This window comes from Eumetopias jubatus, unplaced genomic scaffold (genome assembly GCF_037043125.1).
Source record: "Eumetopias jubatus isolate StellerSeaLion01/CBP00866 unplaced genomic scaffold, mEumJub1_p1.0 scaffold_16, whole genome shotgun sequence".
NCBI classification, from domain to species: domain Eukaryota; kingdom Metazoa; phylum Chordata; class Mammalia; order Carnivora; family Otariidae; genus Eumetopias; species Eumetopias jubatus.
This window is the reverse complement of record NW_028274822.1, coordinates 14,355,599-14,378,929: the sequence shown is the minus strand read 5'-3', so window position 1 is coordinate 14,378,929 and position 23,331 is coordinate 14,355,599. Positions and strand designations below refer to the sequence as shown.

At 33.7% G+C, this 23,331-nt stretch overlaps 1 protein-coding gene across 9 annotated transcripts in view; it reads left to right on the top strand.

Annotated features, from left to right (window-relative positions):
• RELCH (RAB11 binding and LisH domain, coiled-coil and HEAT repeat containing) overlaps positions 1-23,331 on the top strand; it is a 108,313-nt gene that overhangs the window by 28,656 nt on the left and 56,326 nt on the right. For 8 of the 9 annotated variants that reach the window (XM_028102909.1, XM_028102908.2, XM_028102906.2 and 5 more), the window contains exons 3-11: positions 506-577; positions 689-744; positions 846-959; positions 3,174-3,377; positions 3,483-3,574; positions 4,160-4,444; positions 7,560-7,635; positions 8,897-8,992; positions 21,242-21,354. In XM_028102909.1, coding sequence (XP_027958710.1) covers positions 506-577; positions 689-744; positions 846-959; positions 3,174-3,377; positions 3,483-3,574; positions 4,160-4,444; positions 7,560-7,635; positions 8,897-8,992; positions 21,242-21,354 — 1,108 coding nt within the window. The remainder of the gene's footprint in view (positions 1-505; positions 578-688; positions 745-845; positions 960-3,173; positions 3,378-3,482; positions 3,575-4,159; positions 4,445-7,559; positions 7,636-8,896; positions 8,993-21,241; positions 21,355-23,331) is intronic. The other variant, XM_028102911.2, reaches the window with a different exon arrangement.

Sequence of the window (23,331 nt, the reverse complement as noted above, 5' to 3'; positions counted from 1 at the left end):
TTGATTTATAACATTATTCTAGATAATGCATTTAAAAATACTTTTTCTTTTTTAATACTAAGGTTTTCTTTAAGTATATTTGCTTGGACTTGATCTAAATTTTTGTCTTTTCCCCTAAAATTATGTCACCTGAAAATATTCCATTGCATTTTCTTACCTGCACTACACTTGAGTGAAGTACAAGCACCCAGATTACCAATATTTTTATTTACCTAAATGAGAGTATGCCATAGATTTTATTTTTAAATAGAGCTATTCCCTGTCAGACAGCTAGAACATTTGATCAGCAGTCCCCTGAATTCTAAAACTATGGAAAACATTCACCAGTTTGCTTGCAAACCAACTCTGCTGCATGCGTTCACAAATTTCATAAAGATTGCATGCTTTCTGTTTTCAATACAAATTGTATTTTTTTTTCATACCCATCCTTGCTTTTTATTTTTTAATTTTGTTTCCCTTTTCTTGGTTGGATGCCTGTGTATGTTTATTCCAAATCCCTGTCCAGTCCTGGAGTTTGAACTACGGAAAGCCAAGGAGACCATTCAGGCCCTCCGAGCCAACCTGACAAAGGCTGCAGGTGGTGTACATAAAACTTTTTTGAGACTTTTTCTACTTTGACAATGTAGAAGTAGCTGAAATATTTTCAAATGTAAAATAGTAAAGTGTTATTTATATTTTCTTCCACCAGAACATGAAGTTCCTTTACAGGAACGAAAAAATTACAAATCAAGTCCTGAAATTCAGGTGGGTGAATGACAGAACTGAAAGTATCTTCCACATAAAATGGTAGCACAAGTATTGAAGGAAGGAAACTTACAGTATTGTATCTTTTATTTTGCCTGTAGGAACCAATCAAACCTCTTGAAAAGAGAGCTCTAAACTTCTTAGTCAATGAATTTTTATTGAAGAATAACTACAAGCTTACATCAATAACCTTTTCAGATGAAAATGATGATCAGGTACAATTTTTTTTTGACAATGATTTGTTTCCTTTTTAACTTGTAATCTATTTATTTTCTCTTTTATCTAGTTTCTTTAATTTTTTAAGTCCTACATACGGTAAAATTCTGTAACGCTAGTTACCAAACACTTCTCTGCCCATGCAGTCTGGTATTTTTTTGGTCGTGCTCCCATTGCCACACTCAACTTTGTCACTGTCTTACTCCCACTACATCTGTATCTCCGCCTTCTAAATCTCTCCGTTTTCATGTCATGCATCTCTCCTACCTACTGCTTTAACTCCTTCTTTATCAATTCTAAATTTATAAGCACTCTCAACTTTCTTTTTAGCTTAATCTCCACCTGCCTCTCCAATATTCTCTTTTGCCTATTCATTATAATCTTGCCAAACAGAAGGGCTTGCATCCCTCTCAACATATCTGGTTCCTTCAGGGTTTTGTGCTTTTGTTCATTCTTCCCCTTGTCTCTGAAATAATTAGTTCCCTTATCCCTTCATTGCCTTGTGCCTTGTAAATACCTAAACCTTTTCCAAGAGTGCACAGGGCATCACCTTTCCAAAATCTTTCCTTCTACCTCAAGACAGAAATTGACTCCTTTCTCTGAATTCTTGAGAGCTCTTTAATTATAATATCTATAATACTAAGAGTACCTGTTTATGTCCTCAGTTGAACTGTGAAAGCCCCTGAGTGGAGACAATATTTTATTCCTTTTCCTAAGCACACAGCAGATATCTAATAAATGTTTGATGAATATAGACAGATAAATGGACATTTGAATAATATGTATAATAGTCATTTAATAACGTTTTTAAAAAGCTTAAGTTTGTTTAGTTCTTGTTGTAGGCCAAGCACTGTGTTAAGAACTTAATATACATTTTATTTTATCCTTACAAAAACCCTAAGAGATGAGTATTATATCCATTTTACAGATGACTTGCTTAAGTTTCAGATTAATTTATAACTGATAAACAGAGACAGATATGAATTTCATCTTGGGTCCAATTTCTCCAAAGCCCCCATTTTTAATACCTGCCTTCTATTTGCCTCAGAGTTAAGCCTCAATAATGGGTATTCTCATTATTCAAATAAAGCTTCAAAGGAACCGCTGAGTGGCTCAGTCCTTAAGCATCTGTCTTTGGCTCAGGTCATGATCCCAGGGTCCTGGGATCGAGCTCTTCATCGGGCTCCCTGCTCAGTGGGAAGCCTGCTTCTCCCTCTCCCACTCCCCCTGCTTGTGTTCCTTCTCTTGCTTTGTCTCTCTCTCAAATAAATAAAATCTTAAAAAAAAATAAAGCTTCAAAGGAATAAGAATGTCACATTTAGAACATTCAAATGAATATGCCATAGTTTCTCAAAGAGGGTTTCCCAAATAAATTATAAATAAATAAGTTACAAGATATCAAATTAATACTAAATTTTGATGTATTAGAGAAAGAATGAATGGTAGGACAATATATTTGCATGTGATTAATTACTCTCGAATTTTATAAAGCTCTTCAAAAAATCTTTGCTCATGGAATGCTTGAGGCGCTATGCCTTTTTGTACTTTAGTAATAGAATTGTATTAGATTGAATTCAAGAGAATGTTTCATACACAACAAATGGAAGAATAGCCATTTGGATTCTGAAAATTGTCAGAAGCATTTTTAATAATATAAATTAGATTCAAACAGCTATAACAAGAAGGCAAACAGATTAAATTGCTTGCTTACCCACCAGAGATTACACTAAACATATATAGGTTAGAATAATAAAGAAAGGAAGAACAAAATTAATGCTATCAATTAGTTTACTTATAAATAATGGGTAAACTTTTGAACTAAGATTTTCTTAATGTAGACATGTTGTATGACTTCATGCAAATATTTATGTTTTACAAGCTTGAAAGTTAACACAATCTTGAAGGTTAAGAGTTTGCATTTTTGAGAGACTTAATAACAAGATTGTATGTGTAACATTTTGACATCTAAGACAGTTAAACCTGTTTACCTAGAATATCGGGAAACTTACAAGAATAATATTATATACAGTGGAAGATGTAAGTTTAACAATGATGTTTTCCCACTTGGAACATACACTTTGACTTTACAACAAAATTATGATTGTGTTAGGTTTTCAAGATATTAACTATAAGGAATAAAATGAATCTCAAAAATGCAGGATAAAATTTCTTCATAGTTTTTAAAAATATTATTATTACTATTTATCTCTTAGGATTTTGAACTCTGGGATGATGTAGGATTAAACATTCCAAAACCTCCAGACTTACTGCAGCTCTACCGAGATTTTGGAAATCATCAAGTGACTGGGAAAGATCTTGTGGACGTGGCCAGTGGTGTGGAAGAAGATGAATTAGAGGCTCTTACACCAGTTTTAGGCAGCCTTCCTCCAAGCCTTGAAACTCCTCAGACTGTGGAGGTGAGCAATATTAACTAACTAGTCAAGTCCAGTAGAAGTATTTAAATTGTGGAAAAGCATGCTATGAGATCTTGAGTTTCTGTTTTTCTCCCATTTTGATTTTAGAACTCCTTGCTAGTACAGAAATTAGAAGATAAAATTAGTTTATTAAATAGTGAGAAATGGTCTTTGATGGAGCAAATCAGAAGACTTGAAAGGTTAGTACTTAATCATCATTTCTAAAAAGCCTCTTAAAGTTTTTAAAGAAATTGACAGATTATATAAATATATAAAATAATATTTCAGTTGTAAGACATAATTTTTCATATTCTAATACTTCTGAAAGAAAGTCTTATAATTGTTTTAAATATTTAATATGTTCTTTTTCCCCAAAAAAAGTAGTAATCATGTAATTGGTTCCCCATGGTTGTGTCAGTATTAATAAAATAACTCCTTCACACTAATGTTATAAATACTTCCCACTGATTATTTCATTTAATTCTTATTATAATCCTGTGGGTTAGATGAAATTATTCCCATTGTGCAAATACAGAAAAGAAGGCTAAATGCCAATTCAAAGTTTATAAGGTCATTTTTATGCTTCATTGGTAAGAGTTTGTAGTTATACTTTTAGATATATGAAGCATTCCTTTATGTAGTACAGAAAAGCTTAAATCAGTTGCCAAACAATTTTCTATTAATGTGTTTTACTTTTAATGCATGAAACCTAGTATGAGGTTTATGCTATTGCCAAAGTTTTAAGAATATAGTTGTTCTCTGATAATTTCTCTTTCTTTCTACAGTGAAATGGATTTCCTCAAAAATGAACACTTCACCATCCCAGTAGTCTGTGACTCTGTTCAGCCTTCTTTGGATCATAAAGACTCTGAAGACAGTGGACAGAATCCAGTTATAAATAGCTCAGACAAGCAAAAAGACCAAGATATCCATCTTTCAAAATCAGATGAAGTTGATTCCACTATTCCTAAAGAGAATTTCCCAAATTCTGTCCCCAGGAGAGAAAAAGAAGAAATGCCATCTTCTTCTCCATCAAGTAAAAACATAGTCCATTTTGATAAACCTAATAGGTTAGTATGCAACCTATGTTTTGAAATGCATCTTTCAGCTATTTAATACCTTGCCAAACTGGAAGAGCTTCATTTCTTATTTTGCAGGTCAGGTGTATGAATTTTTACATTTGGCGTGAACTTAACACATAGCAAGGTACATGTCTCAAAAACATATCACAAAGTAATTACTAAGTTCAATTACATTAAAGAGAATTAAAACATAAATGGGGTAGCTTCTAGCTTAGCAGAGTACTTAAACCCATAAAATAATATGTATGTTCTGTGTGCTATAAACTCTTGTAACCAGTGATTTTTTTTTTTAAAGATTTATTTTATTTGAGAGAGAGAGCGCACATGCACAATCAGAAGAGGCAGAGGCAGAGGAAGAGAGAATATGAAGCGGACTCCCTGATGAGTGCAGAGCCAGTGCAGGGCTCCATCTCACAATCCTGAGATCACGACCTGAGCCAAAACCAAGAATCGGACACTCAGTCAGCTAGCCACCCAGGCACCCCTAAAGCCAGTGATTTTTACCTTTTCTCTGTGCAGTCATTAACAGACTCAGTAGAAGATTTTGGTACTGCATAGTTACCAATGTAAATAGGGGAATTGTTTCTGCTCCTAGTCCTTTTTCCTGTGTCTGCTTCCATTACTAATACTGTATTATTAGTATTCTCTTGATTCATTTACTTAATTTTTATTGGGTCTGTCTCAGTGATTGAAATCAGATGAGATAACAGTGGTACTTGCCCTTTAAGATCAAATTTTCTAGTGGAGAAAAAATATAATTTAAAAAATTTTAGGTTATAAATCATTTTAAGAAAGGAATATCTAGGGGCGCCTGGGTGGCTCAGTTGGTTAAGAGACTGCCTTCGGCTCAGGTCATGATCTTGGGGTCCTGGGATTGAGCCCCGCATCGGGCTCCCTGCTCGGCAGGAAACCTGCTTCTCCCTCTCCCACTCCCCCTGCTTGTGTTCCCTCTCTCGCTGTCTCTCTCTCTGTCAAATAAATAAATAAAAAATCTTTAAAAAAAAAAAAGGAGTATCTGCTGTGCTCTTTTTTATGTTTTAGTTCTAAATTCTTTCTGTATCCTAACTTATTTCATCCTCACAAATATTCTCTGGTGCAGTTCTGAGGCACAAGTCATACTTCCTCCTTGTATTAAACAGAGGGATATTACACCTAGTGTTGGGATATAATAGGAAAGTATGACTGATTTCTTTTAGACTTAGAGGCACTCATTATTAGTAAGAAGTATTGGATTTTTTTTTTTAAAGCAAATCTTTCCACTGATGAGCCACAACTTTTTGTATACCTATAGCCATATTTTTCTTTAGATATTGGGGAGGTTACAGAGTTGAAATAGATATGGCCCAGTCTAAAAGTTATATTTTTTCTAGTGTGGATAAGATAGAGTCATAAAAATCTGTGTTACGATACTCAACAATAATGGCATTTGTAGTAGTTCTTTAGTGTTTAGGAGTTCTTCCATATATCTCTTTTGATATGCAAAGCTACTTTCTGGAGAAACGTGGTTGTTAAATTTGTTCAACTAATTTTTTTTAGCTCTTAACTATGTGCTAGGCAGTGTTAACAAGGAATATACTGGAAGGCAAAACATGCAGTAACCCCTTCAGTCAGAAACATAGTATGAGAAAGACCAACAATCAGACAACATAATAAAGTATGAAAAATAGTAATAGAAGTTCACCTTGCTTTGGAAACACACAATCAGGGCACCTAAAGCTAGTCATCAGAACAGGGAAGTTTTCAGGGAAGACGTGTCTAACCTGAGGCATGATGACTAAATAGGAGTTAACCAAACAAAGAGGTAGGAGGAGGAGTGTTCCCACTAATGGAGGATAGCATGTGCTAGGAGAATGCCACACGTTTGGGGGAACTAAGAAGCATTTCGTAAGGTTTAACCAAAGACTAAGTCGTGTAAGCCATGTTAACTCGTTTTAGAGAGCTGGGACATGGTGGTATCTAAGTTTTAGAAAGAATCCTCTAAGGTAGAGGTGATTGGAGGGTAGCAAGACGGGAGGAAAGAAGACTAATAGGGTGTCTTTTGGAAGAATCCAGGTAAGAAATGGTTGAGGCCTGACTTGTATTAGAAAGAAGTAGGTAGAATTTAAGATAGAAGGTAAAAGCTTGATTGGATTTGGGGTGAAGTGAAAGGGAAAAATAAAGGCTGATTTGTGGTTTCTGGGTTGGTTGATTAGATGGATCATGGCTGTTCCACTGAAAGAATATGGGAGGAGGAACATAGATGAGCAAATAGACTCAAGCTTTGGTACATTACTCCCTGTGATCATAGAAATTACTGAATGCCACTTTGTAGTGTATACTAAATAACTTCTGTTTTGTAACTTTTAGTGTTAGCCCTTTTCTTTGTGGATTGAGCACATAAAGCACAACTCGTAGTCATGTTTTATGAATACTACTACATAGAAACTAGTGTCGTTTTAGAGATACAAATGTTTTTTTTTTAAAGATTTTATTTGTTTATTTGAGAGAGAGAGTGAGGGAGAGCATGAGAGGGGAGAGGGTCAGAGGGAGAAGCAAATGTTTTAACCTCGTTTTTTATACATAAATAAGCTAATATTTTCAGTTACAAAAAAATATATTTTCTGTACAATATACCGTGAATGTTGACTGAGCCTCTGCTTCATTTATCTTTAATTTTTACCTGTTTTTTGTGGATTTCTAATATTAAGGTTTATCATTATCATTAGAGAGGTCTGCAAAACTTTAATTCCTGTCAGCAACTTTGTATCTACTGTTTACCTTTCTGGGACCAGAGAGAAGTAGGGAAAAAAAGTCCTCATTTCAGATTTTGCAAATACTTTCTGTAATCATTGACCTGTTCTGCATTTCAGGTCTGATCCGTTGACATTATGGCTGTTCATTCACATAACATTAAACTTTTTTAAAATCAGTTATTGCTAATTTTTTCCCCTGTGTAATTCTCTAGTGAAGTATCTTTCAAGTCATTGGTGGCTGAAAAATCCATTTAGCATTTGTGGGGCAGTATTAATGCAGGAATAGTAGTTATAACATGCAACTTACCTTCTCCTAAATGCCAGTGGTAACTGTTTGGTACTGTCCCCTTTTCGTCCAATTTTTCTTCTAGGAAATTGTCTCCTGCATTCCACCAAGCTCTACTCTCTTTTTGTCGAATGTCGGCAGATAGTCGTTTAGGATCAGAGGTAAATTATATCATATATTCTTGGAACTTTCTTAAAATATTTGGTTTTTCTTAGTATCTCATCCAAAAACAGCTGTGATAAGACTCCATTTCAAATAAACATCTATTTTTAAAATTATGCTCTAAAAAATAATTCCTAAAATTTTAAACTTTTAAAAAAGTATTTGATTATTTCTGTTCTTTGGATTAAAGTTTTGTTTAGTATTAAAGTGACCTTTTGTAGTCTATTTTTAATTTGTTATGTCTGACATATGGTAATATGCCTCTTTTTGGTATAATTTGGAAACCAGTGTAAGTGTACAATATTTATATTTCAGTTATTTTTAGATTACTCCATTATTTTTACTTCATTAGGAGTGGTTATCTTTTTTTTTTTTTTAAGATTTTATCTATTTGAGAGAGTGAGAGAAAGCACAAGTGGTGTGGAGGGGCAGAACGAGACTAAGAAGCAGACTCCCCACTGAGTCGGGAGCCCCATGACGCTAGATGATGCTAGGCTCCATCCCAGGGCCATGAGATCATGACCTGGGCTGAAAGCAGATGCTTAACTGACTGAGCCACCCAGGTGCCCCAGGAGTGGTTATCTTTGACTGCTGAGTTTGTTAGTTCTCAGATTTGTTTTCCTCAAGTGCTTTGTAATTGTTGGAGGCTCATCCTGACAGGGTATTTTGTTATTTTTTTCTTTCTATCTTAATACTCACTTCTCCCCTTTTTAAAAGTTGTTGTTTTGTGGTTGATTCCACTCGACCTCTTGTGGCCTTCAGTTTCACAATGTCATTGCTAATATGAAAGAGCTAACGGATGGTTTGAATACATTTCTGGCAATCCTCACAGCAAGACTGGGTCAGCCTCCAGGCCTCCTCTTGTACACAGCTTCGCTCTACAACCTCAATAGTTTGATCGCCATAGGCATAGATTGAAGCTATGTAGGGCATCTTTTCAAGAATAAAAGAAAAACCGCTGAAGCTACCTCAGTCCTATGTTATCTGCAGTTGTTCCCAGAACTGCAGCCTAGTAGGGCTCCTTTGATTCATGCTTGCTTCTTCCTGGTGTTTTCAACCCATTTCATGCTTACGGAAATGTTTATCCTACGTGAGACCACAGTTCTTGTTGTTGATGGGGATGTCCTTATTATTACCATTACCATCAGAAGATGGAATTTTGGATGGGCAGAGGTGGCAGGGTCTAAAGCCTGAACTTGAAGAACCATCATTCATGGAATTTCTACACTGTCATCATTTATTAATTCTTTGGTTTCCTAGGTGTCTCGGATTGCTGACAGTGAGAAAAGCGTTATGTTAATGCTGGGGCGCTGCCTGCCACACATTGTTCCTAATGTGCTGTTGGCAAAGAGAGAGGTGAGACACATAAAACGGTTTTCATCCCAGTAATCTCATCATGTTGTCCATTTTCTGTCACTTTGAAGTTTAGTGTTATATTTTTATTTTGTTAAAGTCTATTACTTGCAATCATATTCTTACTTTTGTGCATGCATCTCTGCTCCTAGAGAATGGTTTTACACCTCTGTCAGGTGAGTTCAGTAAAACTGCATGGTATTCATGTTTTTCCAATTTTGCTTAAAGCATCATTAGCTTCTGCAACACTAACTATTACTGTAGGTCCATTTATGTGCCATGAATACTGTCCGTTTTTTACATTACCAGTTAACTAATTTATTTTATCTCTGTTCTTGATATGATATGCTTGATAGGTATTCAAAAATAGACCCTCTTTGTATTAAAAATTAACCGGGACTAATAATGTAACTTTTTTCCTAAATGTACTTGTAGTGACCTATTACAAATGTTAGTTTTATTATATTTGTTTGTCAATAATCACACTTGCCTTACGATGATAGGATAGTTATAGTATTGACAATAACTTTTGAAAGTACCTTCTTTTGCTTTTCTTGTAGTTAACTGTTATTGACAGACAGATGCTTAAAATATCCAAAATACAGTAGTCAATATCTTTTAGTACAAATAGCCTCTGTTATGAGCCATACTGTAAGGAGTTATCTTTAGAGTTATATTTAGCCAGGAAAAGTTAAGTAATGTAATAAAAAGTTATCTATAATCTAATTTAAATGACAGTGGATGATTTATTTGTAACCAAGTTTAATAATTTATTTGAATTACTCAGTTTATAAAAACGACTTCCAATTCACAAAATTTTTTTATAAAAAATGGGTTAAAATATTTTAGAATATGTCCTATAAGTCTTCTGTTATCTTCTTAATATTTACCACTGATTTCAATCATAATTCTTGGGACCTACAGTATGATAGGTACACAATGCATTGGCAAAACCCATATAAAGCTTATCCTTAATGATCCGTTTAGCACAAGAAATTTGTACTGATCCTCAAGAAAACTTACATGTAGAAACTTACATGTAAAACTTACGTTAAAAATTTTTATTCTTATAGGTATTTTGAATTTAAAAAAAGATTTAAGACTGTTCTCTTACTGGTGGCTTTATTTTACCTAATATATAAAAATAGTTGTGAGATATTAATAAGTGTGGAAGATTCCTGTATCTTGAAGGATCAGTGTCCAATTTCAGATTGTTTTGCAGTTCTGCCTGGCAGAATGGTGTTTGAGCTTCTTTTCCTTTTTTAGCTTGTAACATAATCCATGCAATGCATTAATGTTTGCATCCCTTTTACTATGTTTCCTTAATATAATCTTTAAAATAGCACAGAAACCTAATTGTTATGAGATGCAGTTTAAGCCTTATTTTAATTTTCCCTTTTTTTATCATGAAAGATTCTACCACTAAAATCTGATTGTACTGCATGAAGTATTTATAAATTTGCATCATCAGTAATCAGATACGTTATATATATAAATATATATGAAGCCATATATATTTATACATACACACATTTTGTTTGTGGTATGATGTTTACTTTTATGGCTGATTTTAAGTTTTTTGTATTTAAAAACTATGTACTTATAATTTCATGAAGAAGTGATCGTTTATCTTTGTTTATTTAATTATTTGTACATTATTCTATTTTACCAGAAAATTTACCATTTATAATATATCAAAGTTGTATTCTCTTGAAACTAAATTGGTAAATAATGGTTTGGTTTGAAACCAATCCCAGGGCATGAAAGGCCAAAACTTTTATTTCATTTCATGCTTTGATATTAGATTACTTATATTTAATATTTCAACTTAATTCCTTAACTATGTATTTTTAAAAAGGTCTTGTGATTAAAGGATTAATATTTTGATTTTTTCTTATTTTTCAAGTTTTATATAATCTTTTATCGAGATAAGCCTTTTTATTAATATGTAAATACAATTAAAATGTCCTTCAGTAAACTGGTCGTAGTAATATCCCTAGCTGGTTAAATAAATAAGTAAATCATTAGAAACATGACTTAAGGTTTTGATTAAGTAACACATTTACATGGTTTAACTTCTTTTTAAATATAAGAAGATAAACAACAAAAACTCTTCCCCTGTCCCTGAGCCACTATTCCACATGCAATAAAAGTTATAATTTCTAGTATATTCTGTTAAGTCTTTTGCCCATTTTTAAATTAGGTTGTCTTTGTTTTTGAGTTGTAAGAGTTCTTACAATTCTGGATTTTAAACCCTTATTTTGTATATGATTTGCACATATTTCCTTCCATTTGGTATGTTGTCTTTTCACATTTTTGATAATGTCCTTTGATGGACATTTAAATGTTTTTCTTTTGTTGCTTGTATTTTTGGTGTCAAATCTAAGAATCTATTGCCAAGTCTGAAGCCAAGAAGATTTATCCCCTATGCTTACTTCTAATAGTTGTATAGCTTTAGCTCTTATATATAGGTCATTAATCCATTTTGTATTTGTATATGGAGTGAGGCAGGGGTCCAGTCTTATTCTTTTTGTGTGATTGTCCAGTTGTCCCAGCGCTATTTCTTGAAATGTTTCCCCATTGAATAGTCATGGCACCTTTGTCAGAAATCAGTTGTCTGCAGATGTTTGGATTTATTTCTAGACTCTCAGTTCTGTTCTTTTGGTCTTTATGTTTATCCCTATGCCTGTATGAACCACAATATTTTGATTACTGTAGCTTTGTACTAAGTTTTGAAATTGGGAAGTATGAATTCTCTTTTTTTTCTTTTTCAATATTGTTTACCTATTCAAGGCCCCTTGCAGTTCCATAGGAATTTGATACTCTACTTTCATTCTGCAGTAAAGATCATAGAAATTTTGATAAGAATTGCCTTGAATTTATAGATCTCTTTAGGGAGTACTGCCATTCCTTTTTTTTTTTTTTTAAGATTTTATTTATTTATTTGCAAGAGAGAGAGAGTGAGAGAGGAGGTGAGGGACAGAGGGAGAAGCAGACTCCCCACTGAGCAGGGAGCCTGATGCAAGGCTCAATCCCTGGACTCCGAGATCATGACCAGAGCTGAAGGCAGAAGTCTAACCAACTGAGCTACCCAAGCGCCCAAGGAGTACTGCCATTCTAACGGCAGTAATTCTTCCAATTCATGAACATGGGATTCTTTTCATTTATTTATGTCTTTAATTGCTTTCAGCATTGTTTTGTAGTTTTCTATGTCTAATCCTTCCTTAATTTTAGTTTTTTTAAAGGTTTATTTATTTATTTTAGAGAGAGAGAGGGTGCATGCATGGGTGGTGGGAGAGGCAAAGGGAGAGAATCTTTCAGGCAAACTCCTTGCTGAGCACAGAGCCTAACGCTGGGCCTGATCCCTCAACCCATGAGATCACAGCCTGAGCCCAAACCAAGAGTCTGACGTTTAGCCTACTGAGCCACCTAGATGTCCCTTTTGTTACTTTATTTTTTTTTTTCTTCACTTCCTTGTTTTAATTTATTCTTAGGTATTTCATTGTTTGGGATGGTATTGTAAATGGAATTTTCCCCTTAATTTCCTTTCAGATCGTTCATTGCTGATTTATAGAAACAGAATTGATATTTGTGTGGTAATCTCTTACCTTGCAACTTTACTGAATTAGTTAAATTAGTTCTAGTAGTTTTTTTGTGGATTATAATGTGATTTTCTTTATCTGGAATAACATTATCTGCAAATAGAGTTTTGCTTCTAACTTTCCAGGTTGGATGGCTTTTATTTCTTTCTCTTGCTTAATTTTTCTGGCTAGGACTTACAGTACAATGTTGAATAGTAGTGTTTTGAGAAAGCAGATATTTTTGTCTTATTCCTGATTTTATGGGGAAAGCTTTCAGTTTTTCACCATTGAGTATGATACTGGGTATGGATTAAGGAAGTTTTCTTCTATTCCTAGTTTGCGGTGTTTTTATCATGAAGGGATGTTGAATTCTGTCAGATGCTTTTTCTGCATCAGTTGAGATGATAATTATTTTCCCTTCATTCCATTGATGTAGTATAATACGTTACTGATTTTTGAAATATTGAACTACCCTTGCATTCCTGGGACAAATCCCACTTGGTCACAGTGTATAATCCTTTTAATGTATTGTTGGATTTGGTGTTAGTATTTTTTTGCACAGTTTTGCATCTAAAAATTCCTAAGATATATATATATACATACACTTACTGAGAATTGTCTGGCCTAACATCTGGTCTATTCTTGAGAATGTTCCATGTGCACTTGAGAAAAATATACTTTTGCTGTTGTCAGAGTGAGTGTTTTATATATGTCTATTAGATTTAATTATTTTATGGTATTCAGGTCCTCTGTTTCCTTACTGATCTGTTTAGTGGTGTATCCATTATTGAAACTAGGGTATTGAAGTCTCCAGAATTATAGAACTGCATTGTATTTTTTCAGAAATACTTTGTGCATGTAAGCAAACTCAAATATATGATCTTTCTTCCATGACTTATGCAAATGGTACTACACTCCTATGTACTATTCTTTACTTTGCTTCTTTTCCATGTAACATTATATTTTTGTATCTTTCTATGTCAGTATATAAAGAACTTTCTTGTTCTTAAGGCTTCAAAATATCTAGTATTTTTATAGTCTTTTAAACATGTTTTAAATTAGTGTTTTTCAAACTTTATTGGGCACACTCAGTAAGAGAGACATTTTACCTGATGTGCCAGTATATAATTACATATATGTAATTAAAATGAAAGTTTGACAAACCAGTATTGCCTTTACTAATAATGAAAAGTTAAAATAGAAGACAATATCAAACATGATTTTATAAATATTTTTAAACAATAAGGAATATACCTAAATAAACAATAAAAAAGAAAAGAATGCTCTTTATGATCCATTTAATTGTTTTTTGACCCATTCTCTTAAAGGGAGTGACATAAACGTTAAAGTTCTGTAATAAATTAAACTTTCTATTTTTTATAAAAGTGGAAAGCACAGTGAATATAGATGTGTTATTTGTTTTTGTTTTTTTAAAAGAAAAGTAACAATCTCATTCAATCTTTAGGTCACAATTATTACATTTTCTAAATTTAATGTACCGTAATATTTCAAATCTAAGATGCCATTAATTGTAACAATTATGTGCCTTTACGAAAGAATTCCAATGAAATTATAACATTTTCCATTATAAGGTGTACCCCAATTTCAGATATAATAAAAAGTGAAAAAGGTTTCCTCCTATCTACTGTTAAGTAATGGTAATCTTTTTAAAAAATATTTTAAAAGACCTACTTGTCTATTGATTTGAGGAGAAAAAAAAATCATGAACAAATTTTCTATTTGTGGCTTATGTAGTAGTTCATCTTAATGAGTTCACTGAAGAATTTGAATCTTTCAAACCAAACTACAGAATAAATGTATGTGTATAGGCTAAAGGAGTTGATTTTTTACAGTCTCTGCTTTAAATGCATTTGAAGGGAAAATTCTGTAATTTAAAAATAAGATTTCATAAAAGATTACTTCTAAAAGCATTTTTAAATGATATATCTAAATTTAATTTTTATTTTCATTCTAAGCCAAGGAAAGCTGACTCGGAAAAGCAAAGGAGAAGTCTGGGCCTGGAATGGGGATGGGCAAGTGGAAATGGGGAATGAGTCCAAGCTTTCTTTTTGAGATGTTGAAATTGTTCCAAAATTAGATTGGTGGTGGTTGCACGACTCTGAATATACTAAAAACCACTGACTGTACACTTGAATTTTTATGATATATAAAATATATCTCATTAAAGCTGGGGGAAAAAAGAGGCAAAGGAGAGAACCAATTCCCTAAATGTTTTTTTAAAAATTTTATTTATTTATTTTTGAGAAAGAGAGTGAGAGCCTCACATGAGCAGGGGGAGGAACAGAGGGAGAGAGAGGGAGAGATAATCTCAGCAGACTCTGCACTGAGCACAGAGCCTGTTGAGGGGCTTGATCCCGTGACCCTGAGACCATGACCTGAGCTGAAACCAAGAGTCAGACATGTAACTTACTGAGCCACCATGGTGCTCCTCCCTAAAAGTTTTAAATGTAGTAGTATCTCTGAAGAGCTGCTTATCTTCTGAGAAACCAAACTTGGCTCTTTTATATTACATTCATGTTTGCTCCGTGATGAATTTTTTAACTTATGAGTTATAATAGCCCAGGTAATTATAACTATATGAGAGTGGTGGGGAGGAAACGGTTTTACTTCTATCCTTCTAAGTTCTTTAGCTAGTCTAATAATCATATTAATATAGGACAGATTCATAAGAGAAAAATAAATTCAATTACCTATGTATATGAGGGCCGCATAGCAATATAAGATCCAAGGATAAGCTGGGCAATTAATTAGGCTTATATGCCGTCTTGAGCTAATGGTGTAAAAACGGGGAGGAGGGTGATTCACAGGACAATAAGAAGAGCAGATGTTGGTAATCAGGTGTTTGTCCTTTCATATAGATAAGTCATTCAGATAAAATACCTATTTCTTGGAAGTAGCTCTCTTTCTGGGCAGGCCCCCTATCTAAATTCTTATTGGTAGTTTAAGGAAGAGGTAAAAGTTTTTCTTTGGGTCTGCTGGATCTTGATTGCCTTCAGCTCAAAATAGTCCACATGCCAAAATGGCACATTTTGGGGAGACTTGTTCTGAACCCCTTCAAGAGTTATACAAAAGAATAGTAGATAAGTAGAGTAAAATAGTATGGTGAAGTAGATAAGCTTTGTCCATCTCTTTTACCTATTTAATGTGTGTTTGTAGGTGTATGTTAATTTTGGAAGTAAATCGCATCCTCTTTAGTAGTATCAGTTTTTTGGGTATTTTTTTTAAGATTTATTGGGGGTGGGGGCAGAGCAGTAGACTCCATGCTAAACGTGCAGGGAGCCTGAGGCGGGGCTTGATCTCAGGACCCTGAGATATGACTTAAGCTGAAGGTAGATGCTTAACCTACTGAGACCAGGTGCCTCAGCAGTATCAGGGTTTTAAAGTCATTCAAGTATTTTAATTAGGCTTCCTGAAGGTTGAATCTTAGGAATAAATCTAAGACAGAAAATCATAAGCCTTAGATAATAATTCTAAGAATAGATATTTTAGGAGCCCTTGAAGTATAGAACTTGTTCCAAAGGTGAGTAATCTTGTTTTTTTTTCTTATGTGAGTCTTTGTAATGTCCTTCCTTCCTCCCTCCTTCCTTCCTTTATTTCCTTATTTCTTTATTTCTTTTTATTTTTTTAAGTAAGCTCTATGCCCATGATGAGGCTTGAACTCAGAACCCAGAGATCAAGAGTCACATGCTCTACCAACTGAGCCAGCCAGGCGCCCCTCTTTCTTTTTTAAATGTATTCCTGTCAACACCCTGACAAGTTTAAACTGAAAATCTAAATCAGAGGGTGTACATTTATCATCTCTTGAATTTAAATTGTAATCTGGTGTTGCTTAATATCTAGGCAAAAGACCAAATGGAAAAATTTTTTTTAAAGATTTATTTATTTATTTATTTATTTATTTGAGAGAGAGAATGAGATAGAGAGAGCATGAGAGGGGGGAGGGTCAGAGGGAAAAGCAGACTCCCCGCTGAGCAGGGAACCCGATGCGGGACTCGATCCCGGGACTCCAGGACCATGACCCGAGCCGAAGGCAGTCACTTAACCAACTGAGCCACCCAGGCGCCCGGAAGATTTTAAAATAACAGCTACCTAAAAATTTTAAATGAAGCTTGAGTTATAGGAAATAATTTTAATGGAACAATGAGGGCAAGCAGTGAACTATAATTTACTGGACTAATGTGTTATTACCTTTCTAAACCGTAGAATTTTTCTTCTTGATCTGAAGCACTCAAACATTTCCTCCTTGGCATCTGATCTAAATGTAATGCTTCCTTTTCTGTTTTAGAATTCTTCAAGATCTTGAAGCCGTTGTCTTATCAACATTTCCATGCAAATTTTTTTTAATGTTAAAATTTGCCTTCATTTCCCCCACCCAACATCTAATCACTGGACTGTTTTAGATCCTTTTTAGGTGCTTCCTCTCCCCGCCTCCCCCTTTTTGTAGTCTAAACACAATAATCTTTGTAAGACTAAGAAAATTAAGTAAAAATACTCATAAAATCAAATGTAAAATTCTCTAAAGACATTTCCTATCTCTAAAGTGATTTCTTTGTTATCACTAGAAGTTATTTTGTTTCAGTTGTAAAACTGAACTGTTGAATGCTGTACAAAATAAATCCCTTTGGCAACCTGATTTGAGAGGTGGGAAATCCTTCATATAGAGAGAACTAGCTTTGTTATTAAAATTGCAAAAGTCATTTATTTGAGTAAAATGTAAGTTACTAAGCCTTTTAGATTAATGAATTCTAAAGGCCTTACAAATATCTTTTCCAAAATGACAGTAAAGTAATGGAATACCTTCTGCTACAGGATTACTGCACTGATTTCCGCTCTAGTGATTAGTAGGACATCTGTTTTATATTTCACTTCAATACACATTTATTGAGTACCATTAGTTGCTAAAGCATGTTTTAAATGAAATATTTATCTGTTGCTTTGAAGTATTGACACAGTAACTTTTTGTTTGTGGGTAGGGGGCCACTACCTTTTGAATATAATGTTACCAAAACCATAGGTATTTTATTACCATGGTTATTATTTTTATCAACATGCATTATTAAATCTGATTTGTTTAAGGATCTTTTCATGTGAAAAATTCTTTTTTTTTTAAAGATTATTTATTATTTGAGAACTAGAGAGAGAGCACAAGCAGGGGTTGGGGAAAGGGAGAAGCAGGCTCCCCACTGAGCAGGGAGCCAGATGTGGGGCTCAGTCCCAGGACCCCAGGATCATGACCTGAGCCAAAGGCAGATGCTTAACCAACCGAGCCACCCAGGCACCCCATGTGAAAAATTCTTCAGCTTTAGATATGATGTCTAACATTGCTCTCCTAGTCTCAATACATTTTTTATATTAATCATTTAAAGACATTTTTAAACCACTATCACCTTGCCTTCTGAAGGAAATTTAGCTACCACCTTTTAAATGTTTCATTCAAGAATTATAAGGAAAATTTTTAAAACACTAAACTTCTTCATTGGAGAGATACCAAAGGGAGAATATTGATTCAAATCTATAAATTTATGAATAGTGTGAAAATGGTAAATGCAGACTTAATAAATCTGATGTGGATATATTAATACTTCAGAGGCTTGAAAAAGATGAATTCACAGTAAATAAAAGAATATACAACAGCAGATACATATGTACAGAATTCTTTATTTCAAGGATGGTGCAAATAGAACTTGTGAATAAATGAATGAATTTTTACAAATAGAACTTGTGAACAAATAAGATATTTGGAGCCAGTCATAACTTAGTAATTAAAATCCTTGATTCTTTGAGAAACAAACTACTCTTTCCACTTTTTTCTGCCATTACTTTCTGGGCCTCTTCTCAGCTCTGTATTTCTGTAAGAGGAAGAGACTGACATATTATATGCTGAGTTATAACTATTTGAGCCATTAATGTGCCAAGATGTACTCAATTCTCCTTGGCATGGAATATCATCCAAAAATGATTGGCAGTGACTTCCCATATGTTGTTAATTTTGCCAGCAAGAAATAAAAGCAAATGGCAATATGATTTATTACTGTGATTCAGAAAAATGAAAAATATTTTCCTTCAAAATCCTAAGGTTCATAGAATTTTAGAGTCTAAGGGTACAAGAAGTGACAGGTTTTCCTCCCATGTGTCAATTCGGATTGGTTGGTAATAGCTGCTGTGTTGAGAAGTGCTTTGGTAAGTGCTAAGGCTTTGTGAGGCCAACTTTGATCTCAGAAGGAAAAATTAATAATTCTACATTAGCAATAGAGGAGGAAATTGCAGACTGTGCATGAAATAGTTCCCATTTCTGCCCTGATCTTAATTCTTTTTATGTTTTACTTGAAGAAACTAAAAATCAGAGAAGTTTGTGATTTTCATTAGGTTTTTAGTTTGGCACGTCTACAGCCATATTTCAGTTAAAAGATTCTTTATATTAATGTAGGACGTAAATTTCCTCTTTAAGAATCACTAAGCCTCATGATTTAAAAAAAAAGAAAAAAATGAAAGGCACAAAGAATAAATAGTAACAATTATTTTGCTATGCGTGTTTTTGAGGTAAAAAAGCTAAATAATTATACTTCATATTTTCAACAGAGTGTGTATGTATTTGCGATTATAGCAAATATCTACATTGCTAAACTTTATCTTTAAAGAGTAATATAATAGGAAGAGAATGGAAGAGTACATATGTAGAGACAGTGGAAAAAGGAGGAAGGTTGAGTAGGAAGCAAGAGAACTCAGGAAAGAAGGATCTGACATGAGGGTAAAATACAAATATTTAGAGTCTTTCTTGATTTGTATGCATTAAAATTTTTTCTCCTTTTGTTAGTGCCTTCTAGAATAACTGCTTTTTCATCTTTAAGGTTCTCCTCTCAGTGGGATATGCTGATGCAATGTCTCAGTCCTCTCATGAGTGTCATTGGCTCTTAGTAGTCTAAATGGAATCCTCTAAGGATTAGGATAGTCCCTGTTATTAATGATCTTCTACTCTAGTATTTCATAAAAGGTTGTTTATTTTTCTCCTACAAAGTTAAGACTAATCCATCAAGCATCATATTAAATCTCTGGTAAAAACATTACTTAACAATATAGGATCTATACTTTGTCTTCCATTCCCAGTACAAAATTATTTTCCCCAATTACTTTTTATTACTTTTGCTTTTCATTTGCTCACTAATGTAAAACCTGGTGCCCAAATACAAAGATGACAGAATAAATGTTTTAAATTTGATTTTACTTCTCAGATTTATTCTTACCTCTTATCTGTATCTTTGTACCTTCAATTTAAGATTTATGCCAGCTAATAATAATTTTAAAATAATACATAAAGACTTTAGAAATAATGGAAAGGGACTTGTAGTCATTCCTCTAAGCTGTAGTCTCAACTCTGCTAAAAATTGTATCATCCTTTTCTAAGGGAGCATCTTCAGAATGGGAAGGTACTTCTACAGTGTAGACTTTTCTTCAGGATATCATGCATTATTACATGGTGATCGGTTCCTTTTTTTTTTTTTTTAAGATTTTATTTATTTGAGAGAGAGCACGAGTGGGGTGGAGGGGCAGAGGGAGAGGGAGACGTCGACCCCCCGCTGAGCAGGGAGTATGATGCTGGGCTCCATTCCAGTACCCTGGCATCATGACCTGAGCCAAAGGCAGACACTTAACCCACTGAGTCACACAGGCACCCTGATCAGTTTCTGATTTAAATCTACTAGCACTTTTTGGTGGGTAGGAAGATAGTTGGGAAAAAGACATGGTGGGAGTAATCATTCTCTTCTTATTACATCATACTGATTTCTTTAACTGTAAAATATTATTTTTACAATTTAGAAAGTTTTCCTCCAAAAATAACACTTTTGGACTTTTATTCTCATTAGATTTGAAAATCTATTCCAAAATGAAAAACATTAATATCTTTTGAATATATTTTAGAATTTTGTTTTAGTTTATTTAAAATGTGAAACAACTTTGGTTTACATATTTCTTTGAAGAGAGAAATAAACTTCTCTTATTATATTCCTACAAAATATTGAATTTACCTCTGCATGTTGAATGTACAACAATTGTTAAAAATTTCCATTTGAATATAAAACATTTCTACTAATACTCTATAGCAGTGCTGAGAGCATTCAACACCTGTGGAAATGGTCTTCTTTTTAAATAGTCATGGGGTTAGGTGGGAAGGGTACAAAATTATTAATTACAGGTAGTCTTAATTAAGACAGATGATATTGCACTTGGGGAAGTGGGATGAGTTGTCTTGATTTTCTGTTAGCTTTCTAAATTTTAAAATATTGTTAGCTTCTGCAAGTTTTTTTTTTAACACTTTCAAAATTAAAATTACTCTATCAGCTTAAAGTAAGATAGAATGTTACTTAGTGCAAAAACTAGTAGACCATTAGAAAGGACTGGATAAGGACATAAGGTTAGTTGCAACTTTGATAACTCTATTACATTATGATTCACACCTTCTCTACAACCAACACATAAATATATGTTTCAGTGTTTTTTCTTGAATTACATATTTTACAAAATTAGAATTTGCTCTTTTGTATGTTGAGGTTTATTTCATTTTAAATGTTCATTTAAGAATACTCTGGGGGAAAAAGTGAATATTCTTCAACGCATTTTTACTTTGAATTTTTCCACCTTCATATTTCTTTAGGAGTTGATCCCCCTCATATTGTGTACAGCATGCCTGCATCCTGAGCCTAAAGAAAGAGATCAGCTTCTCCATATACTTTTCAATTTGATCAAGAGGCCAGATGATGAGCAAAGGTAGGTATGACTACTTCTTTGGGAAATAAATATAATGTTAATTTATTAATTTTACTAATTTGGCATCACGATTAGCATTTTAAGCCAAATGCCTTCTTTCTGTCCCAGTATTTATTTTAATAAGCAGAGGAAACACTGGCCCCATTCACAAAGCTCTACATTGTTTCCATTCTTGTTATTCCAATTACTCATGTTGGATTTGTACACTTCTATATTAGTTACCTTTAGACTTCTAATTCAAGTATTTCTTTGCCTTTATCTTTCACTTTTGATTTCTAAGAATATTCCCCCTTTTTCCCACAGATGAATGGCTTCTTAACAGGTTCTACAAAAGTAAAATATTTAATATATGTATTTCTGCATCACTGGGCTATTTGTAAACCAATTACTATGTGGCTAGAGGGATACAGTATTTTGTTTTTGTTAGTTATGACTTCAGTACTCACAACTGTTGATACCTGGGTGGAGAAATGAGTTATATCTGAGGGTAGTGAAGGGACACACATCAGGATCACTTTCCAGAAGAATGGGGAATAGGTTTTGATCAGGCAACAATGATGTCTACCTGAGAGGTAAAACCTTCAAATAAAGGTGAGACTTTTAAGTGAAGCTGTGTAAGTGTGAACATGAACAAAACATCCTTGTGGGTCAGTAGGTAAACTAAGCACTGGATGGATAAAATTGGGCAGTTGAAATGTGTTTCTATGTTGTAATTTTCTATTTTAATGAAAAAATTTTTGCTTACACTTTTGCAAAACAGTAGTATTGTACTTTATGATTAGGTAACTTTATATATTCCATACTTGTTTCACTGATTGTCAGAATTTTTACCTCATCTGAAAATGTTGGAAAATCATAAGAGTGAACCGTAGAACAAGTAAAGCTCAAAATTTTAAATACAAAGTATCCCTCAACTCTGGGAATAAAAACAGTCATACAAACTTTAAAACCTTATGAGTATATATCTCTTTCCTATTCTTACCAAAATATACCTGGGCAAGCAGAGAAACATGTCCTTTCAGGATCCAGTCAAGATGAATCTACACCAGCAGTCCTCCACATGCTAGTCAAATAGAAGGCAAATTAAATCACTGTTCATTGCAAACTGAAAATTTTCTAGAACAATTTGATGGTACTGTGTAGAAAAATTAATATTTTATTTTCGCATTGAAAAATACTATTCCCAGACTATTAACTCTAGGAAACAAACTGAGGGTTACTGGAAGGGGGGGGTGGAGGGATGGGGTAACTGGGTGATGGGCATTAAGGGCATGTGATGTAATGAGCACTGGGTTTAATATGCAACTGATGAATAACTGAAGTACATCTGAAACTAATGATACACTAAATGTTAATTAATTGAATTTAAAATAAGATTAAAAAATACTATTCCCTGTCCTCATAACTTAATAATTAAATAACATTTATTACATTGATATTTTTATTACAAGGCAAAAACCTCTAGATCTCTAGCCTGTTTTCAGACTCCACATGTAAAGCTAATAGCTGCCACCTGGTGGTCAAAGTACCTATCATTACTTCAGGTTGAGATCTGTCAGGAATTCAGCACTCACGTTCACATTTAAATTTTTCACCTTTCAGATATACAAGTATTTTTTTTAAATATACTAATAAGTTGACTCACTTTGTATTTTGTGAATAACAAAGTAAGAAAGCAAAATGTTTAGGTTAGCGTAATATATTTGTCATATAATTAGTTGTTACTTTTCCTTACTTAATAAATCTCAGGCTTCTTTGATTGTATCCTAAGAAAAATTTAATTTTATACTTAGTATTATTGCTTTTTTGCCTGTTCTTTGCTAACAACCATAATTGACACTATATTTCTACCTGCATCAAATACTAGTCAAGGGCGCCTGGGTGGCTCAGTTGGTTAAGCCACTGCCTTCGGCTCAGGTCATGATCCTGGAGTCCCAGGATCGAGTCCCGCATCGGGCTCCCTGCTCGGCAGGGAGT